Source organism: Centroberyx gerrardi, chromosome 2 (genome assembly GCF_048128805.1).
Source record: "Centroberyx gerrardi isolate f3 chromosome 2, fCenGer3.hap1.cur.20231027, whole genome shotgun sequence".
In the NCBI taxonomy this organism is placed as follows: Eukaryota; Metazoa; Chordata; class Actinopteri; order Beryciformes; family Berycidae; genus Centroberyx; species Centroberyx gerrardi.
Window position 1 is genome coordinate 20,452,957 of NC_135998.1, and position 19,348 is coordinate 20,472,304.

Here is a 19,348-nt window from a genome sequence, read left to right on the forward strand (position 1 = left end):
ACCAACCTTTAAAATAAATAAACTACCCATCCCAGAATCCCCTGGTCCATCCATCTTCCTGCTGTCACCTGAAATGGGAGCCCCTGGTAAGGTGACCCTGCGCCATATAGGAACAAGGAGGGCCATGTCACTTTGTGAAAACCTCCCCTCAACCATCTGGCACTGCTATAATGGAGCTGGTGGGGGGGGGGGAGATAGAGGGAGAGAGAGAGAGAGACAGAGAGAGAAAGAGAGAGGGAGAGGGAGAGAGAGCATCAGCCCGATCCAATGGATAGCCTTCCCTCATGCATGCCGTCTTACTGTAACCTACCAGTGACCCTGGGCTGAAAATGGGCCATTCTTTACATCAAATTGCATCAATTATATCGTTCTTGAGAATAAGAGAATTTCAGGCATGAAAATCAATACAATAGAGACGCGAGGCATGAAATTCCCCTGGAAAATGGGAGCTCCACCAACACAGTGGGCACCATTGTGCCACAAACTTTTCCCCCTAAGTGGTTTCATGCCTCAATTTCTGCTCCCTCTCCGGCTATTACCGTAACAGGCAACAATAAGACATGACAGACATATTCATTGCTGAACTTTATTATATTCTCTGATGCAAATAAAAACAGAATTTTTATAACACCTCAATTTGTTATTATTTTTTTTAAGATTTTGTGTTGTTTGCTGTACAGAGGTAAAGAGAAAGCACTGTATGTGAAATAAGCCAACAAGGTACTGAGAAACTCCATAAAAAAAGAAAACAAGGTGGAAAGAAAAAAGGCCCAAACATCATCACTGTACTAGTTACCTGAGTAAAGTGACACTCCAGAATGGTCTCCAGAACTGCGTTCAGTTTAGCAGTCCATTAAGTCAATATCTTAACAGCTCCCGATAACCTAAATAAATAAAATATACAGAAAGAAGCTGTCCACGGCGCGGCACGTCATGGCCTCCCTATAGAAGGGTCGTGTTACTGGGTGGGATGGGAGAGAAGAAGCCTTTGCCTCCGCTCTGTAACAGCAGGTAGTAGAAACAGAGGTGGTGAAGAGGCAGAGGTCTTCACAGGGAAGACAGCGTTTAACACAAACCAAGCTTCTCTAGAAAGCCAACGCGTTATATTCGATAGAAGCACGGTTGGCAACTCAAGAGTTAGCATGCAATATTGCGATACTCCAAACACCTCCTGTATTGTCTGTGACATAAAATCTATGTCCCGACGCTAAAATCTGTAACATCTTAAAAAGGATAATGAGGAAGGTAACAGACATGGCCCTCGTATGTCTATCATAACAATTCCCTGAATGGTACGATATTTCTTAATCAACTTTGTACGGCTCAATGAACATGTGACACTTAGGTTGCTTTTATTTAAGATTTTTATTTCAACTCCTATATTCAAAGCAATGTTTGCCAGAAAACGTCAGCCGTTGTCATATTGTATGTAATAATATAATAATAATAATAATATAAAGCCAACTTCCCAGCTGAGGAAGATTCAAAGTAGAATAACACCATTTTCCTTTGTGAACCATCAGTCATTTCACTACGATTACCAGTAAAGTTTTTTTTTTTGGGGGGGGGGGGGGGGGGTGGGGGTGGGGTTGGTTGAATATAAAAAAATGAACATACATGAAAATAAATAATTTAATACAAAGGCTCCAGTTAAACATGCAAATAAAGTGACAAATTAAAGACACAACCATGATTATGCGCAATAGGACATAGCTTTAATGCCTTGCCCTAGTTAAAGTACTTGCCTTCGGTTACCATCAGAAAAAAATGGATATTACAAAGACACAGGATAAAGTCAACTAAATGGGCCGGAAGGAACGTGAAGACAGATGAATCAAACTGATGAGGGTTGAGGATCATGTGCTAATATTAGCCAGGGATTGAAATTAAGCATTAACTGAACTGTAATTGAATGTGGGTTATTGGAGGTGGCAGCCAGGTAGCACTGGTGGGCTTAAGCCCAAAGTCCCATTCCAGAACATCATTACTACCTGGGATAACAAATGGTCGCTGCAACAGAGGGGAGGAGGACAATTAACAGATGGAGCCAAGTCATTTGTCCTGTCCTCCACTTTCGTGATCATCTCACCTTTTCTGAAAATTCTGTTTCTCTGACCTAAAAAACAAATCATTTATACAAACTCCAGAGAATTCAGAGAGCAACACAGGGTAAAAATAAAAAGCTGATTTGTGAGGTAATCGTACCTGACACTCAATATTATAGAGGACTTTCATGAAATGTATGCTGTCTCTTTCAAGAAATGTGTACTGTATTGAATAATAGTAAGCTGGTACCATCTCTCAGCGTTCAGTGCAGCAGTAAATGAGCGTTCGCTCAGGTGTATTTGTTTCAATTGACCTTTTCTCTGTAAGCAAGAAAAATGTGGGATTATCCATCGCCAGTGTTCGGAGCTCCACAAAATAACAGGAGGTTTTAAAGAAGCGGTATACTTAGCACGTGCTGTGGAACCCATCAAGTGTAGTTGCTCTGCACAGGCAAATCAAGCACACCTGATTTGAAATAGGTTTTCACCACAGGGGGCTGACTGTGTAAATGACTAGACGCTGCTGTGAGAACAGCTAACCAGTGCGGCTGAAGCTTCACAGTGTAGAAGCACGCAGGACTTACTATGATATGAGGAAGAGGGGGAAACGGTCCGCGGTTGTGCTGAATTCCCTCAAAAAAGAAACAACAACAAAAAAAAAAATCAGCATTCTGTACAAGGTTGAGGCACTTCCAAAGCAGCGTGCACATATAAAGGGTAATGCGCACACACACTCACACACCCACACACACACACACTCTGTCAATCTTTCTCTCTACACCAAATGGATGAAGACACACACAGTCTGCTGCAGTGGCGTTTCAGCCAGAGTCCATGCTGAAGAGCTCGATGCCCTGCGGGCTCCAGTGGAGGCCCACCCCAGAGTTGAAGACCAGTGACCAGACGTAGGGGATGAAGAAGTCCTCCGGCTGGTCTTCCTCCACATACTTAAACTTCAGCTCTGGAAACTTCTATTCACACACAAACAGAAAGAGAGAAACAAGGGAAGCTGTTAGGACACATGGTGTAGGGAATAACATTTTGGGGTAGATTTGCATTCCAAACGGTACCAACCACGTCAAAGAGGATGGTACCAAAATGTTAAAAGACGCTTAAAGCAACAAGACAATCACACACTCCTAAACATCAGAGTATTGTGACCACAGGAGTGACAGTAGGCTCGTGGAGGCTGTAAGTGCTGCTAAAGTGTCTGGTTAGCTCAGGAATCATTCCTCGGCAGGTACAGTAGCTCGCTGGCAGATGTAATTCCATCTGTCTGTGAGGTAAAATTGCTTACAGCTGGCTAGGTGACAGGTATCACTCTGTGGGCTGACCCTTGACCTCTTAAAGGGCTGGCTAATGTGCCAGCGTCACCTCCTGACCCCGGCAGGCGACTGGATATCTGGAGCTACTGTTTAGTGGATGAGGCAGTCAGAAGGTGGATAGTCACTCCGGGCTTGTGGAGTCGCTACTCAGAGATTAATGAGAAAAGAGCTATAGAAAGAAGTTGATTTTCCCGAGCTCAGTGCACAAAACTGAATTTAATAGCCTACATAAAAGTTAAAAGACCCAAAAAACAAACACGGGGGTTTCCTTTGAAAGAACAGTCATCATGGCATCATCATGACATTATTTAGGCCTGCAGAACAGTGCTAGGTAACCTGATTACTGAGTAATAGCCACTAGACTCAGTGACCTATGGAGCATTTCCTGAGCGCTACAGCTTGTCTTTGATTTCAGGCGACTCATGATAGCACCGCTTACACGGCTTGTTAGTGGACACAACACTCATTAAGGAGGACCTGGACGGGTTATTAAGGTCAGAGTGTAAAGCTTTAGTGTCCATTATGCTAGAGACTGATCTGGAGAAAGAAAAAGAGAGAAAAGAGACGGGACTGGACTTGGAAAACCTGTAGAAGCTATATCCAGCCAAAGGTTAAACAAAACCCTAATATGTGAATTGAATTTTTCACAATGTAGCCCCATTACATGTACAAAAAAGGCAGATAAGTGCAACTGAAGTGAATATTTTTGTGCAGTTATTATTACACCAAGTTCAGGCCAGACAGTCACTTCAGTATGAACAAGCCCACCCAGACCAAACCAAGCCTCTCCTGGCCCACTGAACAGCAGGTAGCTGGAGAAAAAGGAGCATCAATAATACAACGGTATCTCATTATATTCTCCTGTTGACACACGCACATGCCTATGCGCACGAACACACACACACACAGTAATCAGTCTGCGGTGAAAGACAGACGCTGAGGGCCTTTATTTGGTGGCCATAGTCAGGTCTATTGAGTCATGGCTGGCTCTATTCACCACAGCCACACTATCAGTATCATAATGACACAGACAGAGGGGCTACAGGGTCACAGGCCATATGCCAGGTTACTGAGGCTAGACCACACACACCACCGCTATTGTGTTGGCTAGACACAATGCAGGGGCTGTATTATCTGGCTGGTATGCGTGTGTGTGTATGTGTGTGTGTGTGTGTGTGTGTGTGTGTGTGTGTGTGTGTGTGACTATCTGTCAAAGTCTGCTATATGAGCTTACCAACTCCTACTATGTTCATATGACACTGGCAGTGACAGTTGCTCTCTACCCCAGGTTCACTTTCACTTGTTAGCATAAAGGATGTACATTTTCAACTTTCATAGTTTCTAGATTTTCTGTTGTTTAGGTTATTTTTTTGTTTTACATTTTAGGTTGCAAATTGTTTTGTTTTCATCTAGCACCTCTGTAATTTCACAAGCAAAAGCAAACCAAAACAAGAGGCACTGCCTAATGCCATGATCACCATGATATATTAAACATAAGCAGTTATGCTAATTAGGTCCGTAATTAAACTAATTAATGTAGAATTAGCAAATATGTCTATGTTAATGTACTTGTCTTCACATAACACATGGGTGGTATTAATATGAACTCAATATTTTAAATTATACTTATAGCAGTTTCAAGAAAATCTTTTTCCTCATTAATATGCATTTGTATGCAGCAAGGTCTACTCTATAGTGGGAACTTGTAGTATAAGTATGAAGTTTCTATCATGTATTTTTCTTGAGTTATCGTGTTCATGAGAATGTGTCTACAGACGCAGACAGACGTCACCATGACGACATGTTGTCCTGCATACCATGCACCATGGTGGAGGGACATAAAAAGATACAATTTGAGTTTATCTGCTCTATCAAACCCTACTGGACTGCAACTGAATCAAGAGTGGGTTTTTTTGTTTGTTTTCGGAGGACACTGGCCAGACCATGGAAAGTGATTTTAAAGTACAGTCAGAGAGGCAGAGGATTGGGACAAAAATGCCCTTGAATGTCCATAAAATGTCCCTGTAATTACAGTGAGAAGGGCAACAAAAAATGCCCCTGATAAATCAGAGAGCACGTTTTTTGTGTGTATTTCTCCTTATGCACATCTTTTTCTGTCAAATTATGCATTGCAGCATTCAACATTAATTAAGTGGAAAACATCGTCAGATAAGAGGTACGCATTTGTCACCCACCCGAGGTAAAAAAAATTACAACTGCATGGGTCGAATAATCAAGTAGGCCTACTCTGATGTGAATTTAGGCGAATGTTCTCTCTGTGCGACTGTGTGTATCCGTGTATGAGCTTCAGTAATTAGTATGTCACCAGTACCGTGCTGTTAAGAGGCGTGACTCGTTGACAAGTTTTGAGTTGTGCAGCGCGAGCTTTGATATGCTGCTCAACTCTGAGGAGACGAGTGAGAGAGAAAGAGAAAAAGTGAGCAAAAACCAAAGAGATGTAGGAGATGACAAGGAATGAAGCATAATAAAGGAATTATTAATAAGAGAGGGTGATTCGGGGCGGGGGGGCAGGTGATGAAGACAGAATGAACTGCTCGGTGTGTCGGGATTTCCCTCAGATTGCAGACACACAAGTGTTGTAGAAAAAGTGAATTACTTGTAGCCACCCGAGTAGAAAAATGTTCCATTATATGTGAGAGCAGTCCGCTATTGCCTGGATTGACAGGTAAGCTGATATGGTGGCAACACAACACAGTCAGCTGACAGCTATTGAAAGTTAGCTATCTAGCTAGCTGCTAAGCTTCCATTCAAGCCAACGTTGCGTGTACCGACTCCCTGATGTTGTAAATGTTGCTGACAGTGGCGCAGATTTCTAGCAAGCTACGAACTGCCAGACAAACTAATAGGCTGAAAAAGCTAATGTCAACCCCTGCATTATAATATCTGTTAAAATCAAGTGCGGTCCCATGGTTCATTCTGTTATGGAAAGGCTATGGAGGGGGGATGCAGCCAGTGAAAGAAAAAATAAAGACACCACACCAACTGCTACAGCAACTAAAACAACCAAGTGGATTGAAAATAATACTATCCCAAGGCACAGGCTGTCTGTTGCCTATAGCGACACCAGAAAGGCCAATGATCGACACAACTATGTTCTAAAAATGTTGACATGATGGACAAATAATTTCAATATGATATTACCTCAGTTAAAAATGTTTTAATTGAATTGAGTATTTATTTCCCAATATATAAAGCTTTTGTCATAGTTTAATACAACTGCCACCAAAAAGCACAAAATGCTCCTACAACAGGATCAATGGTGCAAAAAGAAGCCCTCTACAAATAACAATAAAGGCTCTTAGTGCGGTGTAAAATTAGCATAACGTAGCAGTAAATAAAGAGAGCTCATTTGTATGCGCCAAGGCCACTTTTCCAAGCTGTCGAGAGATTGAAAATTAAGTGAAAAGATACACCTTATGACACTAAAATGAACATCTTTTATTCAAAAGAGCTTTTAGACAAGTGCCTATAGGAGCAGAACCAGGCTGCTAGAAAATACAATCATATGTGCACATCCAAACGTTTTCACTGGATGCTGAATACAAAATGAGAAAAACCGAAAAAGAGAAAAAAAATATCCTCACAACACAATGGCCAACATTTTTCTCCTACTTCCAGATTGGACTGAGCAGCCAGGGATTTGGAGCCAGGGCTTCTGGGTAGTCTGTAGATGTGACTACATGCCTTACAGGCCACCCTTTCCAGGCCCCAGTGCTTTCTGGGAAAAAAAAGAGGATTGGCTCGCAGTCAGCCTCCAAGCTCCAAGCTCTCCCTCTACCCTCCCTCAGGGCCGTAGTCTTCCCCCACCCACCCCACTATTATCTTTATCTCTTATTCTGTCTATACTGGGGCTTCCTCTCTCAACGCAACACTCCCTCGCTCACCCCCACCCCGCTCTCTCTCCCCCCCCCCCGCTCCTCCCTCCACTGTTTTGTTCTCAGTCTGGCAGCTATCTAGGCCCACTTGGCCCAGTCTCATATCAGTTAGTTATGGGTCCTGGCTGGTCGGGCCCTCGCCCCTGAACACAGACTGACTGGCTGGCCTCATATCTTCAGTCAGGACTCCGTGTTCCTTTCCCTCCTCTCCACTCCGCTGTGCTGTCAGACCCGGGCAGACAGGGAAGAATGTGGCTAGGGAGCAAATTAGAACACACGCTTTTAAACACACACACAATGCTTATCAGTGTTGGGGTCGTTACTGGAAAAAAGTAATAAATTACACATTACCCGTTCTTACGTTCTTAAAAGTAATGGATTACTTTACTTATTACTCCCCAGGGAAAGTAATTAGTTACAGTACTCGTTACATTACTTTTGCGTTACAGCCTAAAACCATTGTGCTAGGCTTATTTGCGTCGCATTTATTAGTTATATCACTAGTAAGTTTACTTTCAGGCCAGCAATCTCTTTGTAAGGTGGCGGCCATACTGATCCCTTGTGTCTGTTCATTTCAATTCATTTTCAATGAGAGCTGTCCGTTGTCCAGACAGAGCTGACGATGCGTCCGTCTCTGTCAGATTTACATCCGTTTTGACAGACAGAAAGTTCAACCCAATTGAACTTTTTCTGAACGGACTGATTCGTCACCATCCGTTTAGCCAATTAGAGCCACTCCTATGTTTGTTTTGGAAAAAATAGCGGTGAACACAGAGACAACGGTACGACCAAAACAAAGATAAAACGGAGAAAGCTGGGTATAACATTGGGATGATAGAAGGTTTTCCAGGTCAGTTTCTTATTTAATTTATACTGTATAGTCTGTATCTTCTTTTTTCTACAGAGTAGCACAGTTATGAGTAAAGCCTTCCAGTAGTTCTGCCTCTCCCACCATGTTGACCTTCCAAAACAATCAATAATTCTGTCCGTTTTTGGATGGATCAGTGTGGCCGCGGCCTAAGAACGGGTGTAATGGTGAATATCTCATTTTAGAATGAAATTCTTCACTCGTACACATACACACCCACACAAATACAAACAAGCACACAGTGTGTTCCTGTTGTTTTCTAAGAGTGAGCACAATATATGACCTATTTCGTCAGTGGCTTTCCACTGGACCTATGGAGGCCCAGGTACAGAGTAGCGAATGGCCAGACCCCCTCCCCCCCCAGTCCCGTCCTAAGGAGCCAGGCGGTCTCCTCTCCTAGCCTATCACCACTCAATGAGGCCGATTTCAGTTGGCCTGGCTAAACAACACATTCCACAGGCACGGCCCATGAGAGCCACTCAGCCTCACACAGCCTGGAACAACACACACTCAGACACAAAGAGCGAGAGAGACGGCTGAGTGACGAGGTATTGAACAGGGTTGTCCCTGGGGCACTTACCACCTTCTGTTAACTCTTTCTAGCTGTTGGGAACTCATTTGCATGTCTGTTTCTTGTGTAAATGCCCCTAAGTCTGGTAGGCTTTTTGTAGTCCTGTGTCTACACTGCACTAGCCACTTTCAGTGATTTCCCTGGACTAAAAGGAGATGGCTCAGTTGCTTCAGTAGAATCTAAAACTATTTATATCGTTTGCAACTCTCTCTCAGCTTCTTTCCAAAATGGACTCCAAGGCAGCAAACAGATAAACTTCATGAATTCAGAATTCAAAATAGGACAGAGACAAATAGATCAACCTTTTGTCAAGTGGCAGTATGTGTTGACATATGAATGTGTGGTTCTGTATATGTGAAAACACACACACACACACACACACAACTAAAATCGAGAGAGCATTGCTTCTTCTAAGTACTTTTACAGAGTAATTACCGATTTATTGATAATTGCACACAACATTAATCCAACCTATGGATTTTCATGCTGAGGGCGGAATAGCAGAATGAGCTGAAAAGATGAAGAAGAGATGAGAGAGGCAGAGAGACAGCTGTTGAGCTGAGCGATGGAACCATCAACCGATGGACCGGTCTGCGGCTACCTTCTCCCCGAGGAGACATAGCCCACAAATTCTCCTCGCTTCACATCGCCTTGTGGAGTAGCAAAGCACTCAGATGGCGGAGAGTGAATGTGAGCCTGAATGACACGTGCAAACACTCTCACACAGACACAAAGGCAGGCACACATGGCTGCACAGTCATCGGCACACACAGTTAAACATCTACACAAAGGGACACTGACACACAGATCCAAATGGTCACCCACAAACAGACACAGACGGACAGAATGACTAACTGTCACATACACACGCCACACACACACCCTCTATTACTCCCACCACTACTTGTGTGTAGGCATGTGCTATAGGTATAGCACCCTCGCTGAAGGACACTGCAGGGTTATCCACATGGCTCCATGTGTAATGCTGTGGCTCTACAGTAGATTGCTACATTACCGCTCCAAGGTGCTGACTGAGAGAGAGACAGGGAGAGAGAGAGAGAGAGAGAGCACATGGACTCGCCACCACGCACCATCCCTCTTCCACGGCCAGCGAGACAAATGCCTTGCAGCCAGCCGCCAAGTATAGAACATGAAACACATGATGAAACATGCAATTAAGAGCTTCTGTGCTGGTGAGGAGAGGAGTGGAGAGACCGCCGGATACATATTTCCTCATTGATTAATGGAGAGAGCACTGGGACGGGGGGGAAGAGAGCTAGCTAACCCGCCAGGAGTGCTGGGTAACGAGACACAGTGGCAGATTTATGCCCCCTCCGCCCCCTCCCCCCGGTCTTACGTGCCCATGACAAAGTGCCCCCCAGCCCCCCATCCCATCTCCTTGAAATGTCATTACATGTTCACATGTAGCGGGCCAGTAGAGATGGAATGAAGACGGGCATTAATGCTAATGAGGATTGGGGTTTGGCCTTTTGTCTCATGTCCCCATGGCTCTTTCTCTCGCCCCTGTCCATAGCCCTATCCCACGTCTCTACCTTCCTTCCCCCATCCTATTCCCCCTCTCTCACCTGCCCAACATAACTAATTCTCTTTTCTACACCTCCCCAAACCCCCCCTCCACCATACCTCATGGCCTGGCCTTAACAACATATTGAACCTTCTGCAAATGTATCTTGACATCCAATAAAGCACTTCTCAGCTCTTCAGCCAGCTTCATCTCTCCTTCTTCGTCCTCTCCGTACTCTCCCATTCCATCAGTCTGTCCTCTTGGTGTGTGTGTGTGTGTGTGTGCGTGTGTGTGTGTGTGTGTGTGATTTACCTTGAGTCTGTCTGTGGGCAGGGCCTGAGCTCCTTTCATGATGACTTCCTGAACTCTCTCGACTGACAGGTCACTCCCAGCCTGCTCCAGACGCTGGCTGAAGAAGCCAATCACCTGATGGTCACACGAGAGGAAACAACCAGTCAAAACACAGAACCCACGTTCAGATTCACCAAATGTCAGGTTGCATTCAAATTGAAAATACATTAGGGTGAATAGAGAGGTTTTCTATAGCGTAAAGCGACTCTATATGGAAAAGTATAAAGATTAATTATGGGATCTTATTATTTTTAGTGAATTCATTCATTATTGTCAGTTTATTATTATTAATTTATAGTTCTTTAAAATGTCCTTTCAAAATACTTTCACCATTAAATCCTCTCCTATTCCTAAACACACAATATCTCATGTCGTCTTGATCTCATTGAAGTTTAATTTCAACTCCCAGCTCTGTCATGGGGTTCCTTGACTCTTCTAATCCTGGTGTTTGGAGCTGTCACATTAGGATTGCAGCAGCCCAGCCCCAAATGATGACACTGGGTGCAATGTGGAGGAGTAAATTAGGCCAAGATGACATCATACAATATATATATATATATATATATATATATATATATATATATATATATATAGGGGCATATGGCTATGGTAGCACTTATGTACTGGTCTGATCCAACTAAATTGATTGCAATCTTTGCAAAGAATTGGAGAAAGTTGAAGCAACGGCTTAAAAAAAGCATGAATTCTGCTTTGAGAGTGAAAGTCGAAGACTGCTGCAAAATTTAAAATGCTAGTATGCCTGTAGGCTACATACTCAGTAAACACATATGTACAGTATTTCAGATTACGAATTCACCATACATTTTCAGTATGTTTTCATCCCACTTAACGAGAGAACTTCACTCGAGCTCAAATTATCAGATGTCTTCCAGGTTTAAGCCCAAACAAGAGATCAAGGAAAATGTATTTTGTGTCCCCACTGGTGTGTTAGGCTCTTCCCCGGAGAACTGTTTGATATTTGATAATTAAAACTCAAGGTATTATGGATTCTTTTTAATGCTCTTTTTCGTCGAACCAACACTGAAGCTACATCCACAGGCAATGTTTTCTCTGCTCACAGACTGTGGTTGCTTTGGAGAATTCAAACACACCAGAGCCCACATGAGCCGTGTGTGCGTCTACATCTATCTACAACTGATCTCTTCATTAACTCTGAAGGCCTCCCATATGGGGTTAATTTAGAGGAGCAAGAAAGCAGCCCTTCATCCTGAATCTCTTGCTCACACACACACACGGATTTGCCAGTGCAGGGAAAGCTTCAGAGAATAGCCTTAGGGAGGCTGGCTTAACTGAGGCATTCTAGCTACCTAGCATGCTTCCCTCATACTTATGAATAACACTCAAGCCTATAGCCCTGCATGCAAGCATGCACAATCCCCCCTCCCCCTCACATGCCCACCCACACGCACACACACATGCACATACACACACACACACACACACACACACATACACACATACACACACACACACCAAAGGGAGACTGGCTTTACTGAAGCTTCCTTTCCTCCTGTCTCTAAGGCACTCTATATGACTAATACAGCTATGAGTGACAGCTTGCTCCTTCGGTGTCCCTCCCTCCCCCTCCTCCTAAGACACAACCATACACTCTCAATGAATATTTGACACAAGGCCTCTTGACACCGAGGGACTGATTAATTCATCAATACTACTTAAGCCAACAGAGCTCAGCATGTTGTACAGTGCAATCACACACCATGTTAATGATGCAGTGCGTGTATGTGCCAGATCTGGGATCTCTATGCTGCCTGGCTTTTTGAGGGTTTCCCCCATAGAGACAGAGAGAACAGCATTCACAAATCTCTCTTTATAACTTTGATCTGTTCTTCAGCAATGTTAATAGTCATGCAGTATTTTTGCAGCAACTACTAGGAATTTGCCAACACCATGAGGGAAAGAGCTCCCAGGTCTTTTTGCGTCCAGGCTTCTCTCAATCTTTTATCTGTGATATTTAGCTGACTATCAGGGAATAAAATCTAACTTTATGTGAATCTAACAACACCTAATTATGTTAACAAAAACACATTACACTGTATGTATGCTGGAAACATTGGGATGTTACTCAGAGCTAGGCTTATAGCAGTGAATCTAGAAAGAAAAATAAGCCTTTGGTGTGCAATTAAAACATCTATTCACTTCCTCTCTCTTTTAACTTTCTCAGCTACTAACCCAACTGTTAAAGCACGTACCTGCATGCAAAGATACACAGATATATCAATAAAAGTGTGTGTGTGTGTGTGTGTGCTGACCGTGTCCAGGTTCTGCATGATGTCCTGGAAGGAAGGGTGCGTCCTGAACTGCTCAAACAGCTCCCTCTTGTAGAGCAGGGCGTACACTAGGTTGGGGTTGTGGTGGAGAGAGTTGGACAGGCAGGAGTTGATGATTTCTAGCATCATGCGGATCACCTCCTCAATCACATTCAGGTCCTGGGCCTGGGGAGAAGGAAGGGGGAATGGAAAGGTTAATTGGTTTCCCACTCAACTGGTTTCACCTATAATGATGTTTTTTAGTGATTTCTTCCAGACGGACTGGTGGATGGAGGGATGGATAGGTAGAGGAAAGGACAGAGGAAAAGAAAGAAGGAAGAAAGGGCCAAAGAAATGAAAGAATGAATGAAGGAAGAACTGAGGGAAGGAAAGAGGAGAGGACCAAGGAAATGAAGAAACAATCAAAAACAATGCTATAATGCAACTATCCAGTTATTGTCAGATTGCCTCCTTGCAGCCCTTTATGTGCATAGCTGTAACGAATGGCCCTGACACACCAGTCGGGTGACACAATGTCGGGCCGTCGGTAAGCGTCTGTGTCCCTAGTTTTTGCGGTGTGTCCGGCACCGTCGGCACTAGTCGGACCCCTGTCGGCGGCTTTTCGGCCAATTGAGCATGTTGAATCGGCGGCGGAGCCCGTCGGTGAGAGAGATCACTCTGATTGGCACGAGAAGAGAAACGGAAGTGACGAAAGCAAGCAAGCGACGAAGTCAAGAGGGCACACACAGAAGGCTCTTCTCCATTCTCCATCTCTATTCCAATACGTGAATATTTTCACAACGACATGGCCGTCTGGAATGAAGAAACTGAAGACCAACTGATCAGCATGATTCAGGAGAGGCCAGCTCTGTACGACATCACAGAAAAACGTTATGCCAACCGAGTGGTGAAAACAGAACTCTGGCGTGAGATCGAAAATAAACTTGTTATATCAGGTAAGATTTTCTTTAGCAGAAACTGTTCTACCGACTACCGCCACCTGCTGGTATGGAGAGTTATTTCCCCTCACGCAGGCGCAGAACGTACGTGCTAGTTGGCCGTTGGCTGTAGTCTTTGCGGTGTGTTCAAGTGCAACTTTTTGGACCAGACACAGGCGACGTGAGGCGACGCAACAGTCGGCCTTCGTCGCCGCTGGTTCTTTGATGGCAGTTTGGTGTGTCAGGGCTTTAAGGTGACAGCAAAGGTCTGAGTGAGGGACAGAGAGCTGCCCTTGTGAGCCACAGGTCAGGTCATGTCACAATATGTTTCCTGCTGTGGAAGAGACACCTGTCATTAGTGACAGTGTCAGTGTGGGAGGAGAGAGGTAGGAGGAAGACTGACATGTTGAGCCAGGTCAAATTTACTTTGAAAGTCCTTTTAACACGCTTGTCACAAAATACAACGAAATACAAAGCAACAAAGGATAAATAATAGAATAAATATAGATAGAAACCAGAGAAAGATATGAGGCCAGAGCTTGTTTGTTTGTGTGTGTGTGTGTGTGTGTGTGTGTGTGTGTGTGTGTGTACCACTAACATATGTGAATGGATATGGGAGCACTGAGGCAACAGAGGAGTAGTCTACAAGAATGACAAGTTACTACTACCAAGGGGAGCTCCAAGGCGCCTTAATCAGTGGAGGAAACAAAGAGAAAGGAAAGGCTGGTAAGATGGGAGTAAAGGTAGATTGTAAGCTGTACTAAATAAAGGGTCTTGAGTCTGGACAGGAACTGGTTTGCACAAAGGGGGGTGGGGGGAGACAAGTAAGAGCTATTTGCTTTCATACACATGAAATAACAAGCTGGCCTGCATCCAGTGAGACACAAGTTTGAGTAATTTCATGATGAGTGAGTGAATCAGGGATATTGTGGAGAAAGGTTATTTAATGCTTTGTAAGTTAGAGGTAGGTCTTTGTAATCATTATGTGCATTTACAGGGAGCCAGTGAAGACAAACTGAGGCTGGGGTAATGCGATCATTTTTTCTGGTTTGCTGGAGCATTCTGGCAGCTGAGTTTTGAATGAGTTGGATATTAATGAGTGTGGAGTGGGGACAGCTGGAGAGTAGTGCACCGCAGTAATCAATTCTGGAGGAAACAAAAGCACGGATCGGTTTCTCTAGGCCTACTGGAGAGGAAATGCCGAATTCTGCAGATCTTTCTAAGGGGAAAATAAGCTGTTGTGGATGTTGCCTTGACACTACTGCCAAAAGAAAGGTCTGAATAAAAGATAAATACCAAGGATTTTAACAGATTCCTTTGGGGCGACTGTATGGCTATTGAAATTAAGTGAAAGACCCATAAGCAAGGCCTTTCTGGGTGAGGATTTGGTCTGCATTGAGTAGTCTTTAAAATAGAAGAGTTGCCGCACACTCCAGCTCCAATAAAGAAAGTTTATTATGTATTAGTTGAAGACATGTTTAAAGAAATGTCTTCATCAGGGTGCGGGGTCAATGTCTGAAGACATTTCTGGTCGAGACATTGGTCTTTAACTGACAAATAATATACTTTCTTTATCAGAGCTGGAGTGTGCACTCTGCTCTCGTTGGCCAGCACCTCACCGACACCGGTCTGCGTTTTCAATCTGTTGAAATACATTGAGTCACCCATCTTTTGATAACTCAAATACAGAATTCCATATTTTCTTTACCTGTGTTATTTTACTGGACTGTAAAGTTGTGAGTCATCTGCACGGAGGAGATGATACATTGACACAAGTCCTGAGGCTGATTACACTCCACTGCTTTTCCTCTTGACTTTTCACCCTGCTGCCCAGGTCCCTCGCCACCTCCTCCCTCTACTTCACTTTCACTCTTTCAACCGTAACACCTCCCTATCTTGGCACATTTCCATTTGAATTTGTGTGTGTGTGCGTCAGCGGTAGGATTCCCTGTGTCGTAGGTGGTTACAGTAGGGATGGTAAAGGGGCTGAGAAGTCGTGTTACAGCTCACCAGACCCACCTGGTACTAACATATTCAGAGGTCACAGCACATACCCTCCACTGCACAGACATTCTGACAGATATAGTGACACAAAGATGCACGCCAAATATACACAGTCCAGTGTGTCCTCGGCCTAGAGGAGCTGCTGCACTGCCTACAAGAATTTCAATTGCACTGGTTTCAACGGAGAGTTTCAGTAATACTTGCTCTAAATACTGTTTTAGAGTATTTCCACCCCCTACCCCCACCACCAGAATTATTTCAGGTGAAACACACACACACACACACACACACACATTCACACACAGAGGAACTTTATAAAAGTGATGCTGTTTGCGTCTGTGTGTCGTGTACATAATCTGCTCCTGGATAAGTTGACCACAAACATGCTGCTTCTGTTGGAGCCCCGATACGATTCTTTATCAATCAACATGCAGGAAATCAAAGAGCATCCAAAAGCTATTTCGGCAAGGCTGCCAGCCTGACAGCTACAATTTAAACAAGAGGCACTTGAGCAGCCTAATGTCCCGCCATAATCACCATGATATATTAAACATTGTGCGGTTATGCTAAAGAAGTCATTAATGAAGCTAATTAATGCATCAAATACTCTCTTTCTACGTCAACAGACATGTCTTCACATAACACATGGGTGGTATTAATATGAACTCCATATCTTAAAATATTAAGGAGTTATAGCAGTTCCAAGAAAATCAGTTTTTCCACATTAAAATGCAAAATTGTGCAGCAAGGTGCTCCACAATATACTCAGATCATCTATAGGGGGAACCTGTGATGTAAATAAGAAGTTTCTATCATGTTCTTGTTCTTGAGTTATTGTATTCATGAGAAAGTGTCTACACACAGACAGACAGACAGACAGACTCACAGACAGACCTGCATACCGAGACCTAAAAAAGAAACTGCAGAGAGACATGGGCAAAAGGAACGATCTTCAAAGAGATAAAACAGCAGGCGGCGGGAATTGCAGACATATGGTCCAACAAAGATTGGTTGAGTCCCTGTGGTGTGAGTGCTATGGTTAGAGCTCTAAAGGATGTAACAAGTTCTGTTGCAGAAGCGCCCTAACAGATGACATTGTTAGTTTTTGAGCCGATCCAACTACACAGAATCGTGAAAAGCACCGTGCTCCATCTGAACAAGGGCCACAAAAACACACACTGGCCCGGCAGAACGAGCCTGAAGCACAAGCCTCGGCTCTCTGTGCACCCTGTCTCACATTCGTCAAAAAGCAATGGAAATTGCACCATTGCTTTTCAATTTTCAATAATTTGTCCAATTTATTGCAAGGGGATTTGAAAAAGGGAGCTCATTTATGGTGAGATATATGCAAAGGGAACAGTACAGGTCGACTGCTGAGAAGCACAGAGACAAAGAGACGCAGACTAAGAGAATGCAGGAGTCAAGACAGCCAAAGCAGCTTAGCTTAAGGCGATGGAGTACTAATGAAATAAACCCTATGGCACTACCAGTGCTGTAACACACACACACACACACACACACACACACACACACACAGAGGACAATTGAAAAAATCCCCTGCCAGTTTCATTGCTCCAAAGCTGACCCTGTCAGTACTACCAGCATGGAGGGAAGTCTGTATGATTATACTGCCTAACAACGCTTTCATTAATGCCTGTAAATGAAGCAACAACACAAGAGAGTCACTAAACTAAAAACTGTGTGCGTGTGTGTAACTGAAAAATGAATACAAAATACAATTCAAATACCTCAAATACGAGTAGTTGAACCAAATTTAGCCAGACATTTTTCCCTTTTTTTGTTATAAAGAACAAAAAACAACAAATTCAGTTAATTCAATGTTTTACAGATGAACCCTTTTAATAACTATTATGTGAAATTCTGAACACAGTTTTGGATTCCCCAGTAAAACAAGGCTGTTTCCTATCATTGCTTGATGCAGTACTTTATTATTTTTAATTATTTTTCCCCAACAGTATCTCCACTGTGCTGTGGTCATCCAGAGGGAACATCAGGTCAGTCAGTCAGAGGTAAAACACGTTTCTACACTTAAGTGTAGTAATGTATTGCGTAATGTGTGTGTCTACAAAACGTTTGCCTATACAATTACATTTGAATGTTTATGAATTAATGCTTACATTCAGAAAGCCCTCACTGGATGAACGGGGCAAGAGTAGGCCTGTGCATGATGTTAGGTGAAAATGTTTCACATTGGAAGTAGACAAAACACTGAGGCAGCATGGCTGTATAATCGCAACGTCAGATTCTGAAAATAAAAAAAATAAAAACAGCTCTCCAAATGCTAACGCGACTAGCTCAGCCAGTTTTACCCAAAACTCTCACCATGATCTTTGCTTACACTTAACATCGAAAGTCCCGCCTTAGACAGCACTTCTCACCAATCGCTAATGTCCTCTGTGGTTACATCATGCCTAATTTCAAGCCTGAAAGTAGTTCCTATGACATGGATTAGAATAAGGCACTGAGTAAACAAGATTAATCTTCAACATACAGACACACAAATCAGTCAGACCTAATCATACTAAAAAGTGACGAGACCCGTTGCAAAATTGAGAAAATAAATGTAAAATGTAGGACATCTACGAAATCCCTCTAACTAGAGGTTATCACAAAAAATAAAATAAAACAAAATAAAAACAAAAACAAAAAACAGGAATTTCATCAGGGAGAAAGGGCACTCTGGAAAATGGCTTCACGTTCACCATGGCCAGAATTATCCTTTGGCTTCATTTTTATGACAAACAACATTGTTGTGATGATCACCTGTTTGGATCAAGAACTTGCTAATACCAGCTAAAGCTATAATCAAATCAGCAGCCTGGCGAGACTGCAGCGGCAGGCTGATTTGAAGCCGAGATTCCATCGTCCTTATCTTACTAATAACTTTGCTGATTATATGGAGGTTTTTTGCTGTCACCACACATTCGCATATGCACACTCTCATGCATATGGACACACACACACACCAGCTGAGAGGAGATTAGGATCATTACAATATAGGCTACATAACAGTATACTGTTGTTGCTTGACCATTTAAAAGCAGTGGATTTGTATGAGAAAGCTAGAAGAAACAAGATGCAATAATGCATTGATTCCCACAAGTTGGAGCAGCATTGGGTTACAGGCTGGTGGATGAAGGTGTATGGTGGAGTGGAGCCTTAACAGGCAGACGTGAGGAGGCAAGTGGAAGGCAGGAGAACAGGCTATAATGAGGATTGATGGTGTGTCTGGGAGCGGAGGTGGCTCTTTGGGCTCGACTCCACTGCCTAGCAAGACCTGCTCTGCTCTGCTCTGGCAGGGCATAATTAGACAGAGAGCAGGGACAGAGAAAGGAGACAACTGAGTAGGAGGAAGGGGAGGTAGACGTAGGAGGATAGAAATAAAAAGGAAGAGAAGAAGAGAGTACGGGGAGTAAGATGGGGGAACGGGAGAGAAGCAGTTGGATGGAGAAGGTGAATGTGATGAAGAGGAGACAAAGGAGGAGTGAAAGAGAGGGAGACAGAGTGGGAGTGAGG

At 43.5% G+C, this 19,348-nt stretch overlaps 1 protein-coding gene across 1 annotated transcript in view; it reads right to left on the minus strand.

Moving 5' to 3' along the window:
- Window positions 1-566: 566 nt before the first annotated feature.
- dym (dymeclin) overlaps window positions 567-19,348 on the minus strand; it is a 56,403-nt gene continuing 37,621 nt past the window's right edge. The window contains exons 15-17 of the mRNA XM_071896738.2: window positions 12,873-13,055; window positions 10,543-10,656; window positions 567-3,016 (exon numbers count right to left, since the gene is read on the minus strand). Of these exons, the coding sequence (XP_071752839.1) occupies window positions 2,867-3,016; window positions 10,543-10,656; window positions 12,873-13,055 (447 nt within the window). The 3' untranslated portion in view covers window positions 567-2,866. The remainder of the gene's footprint in view (window positions 3,017-10,542; window positions 10,657-12,872; window positions 13,056-19,348) is intronic.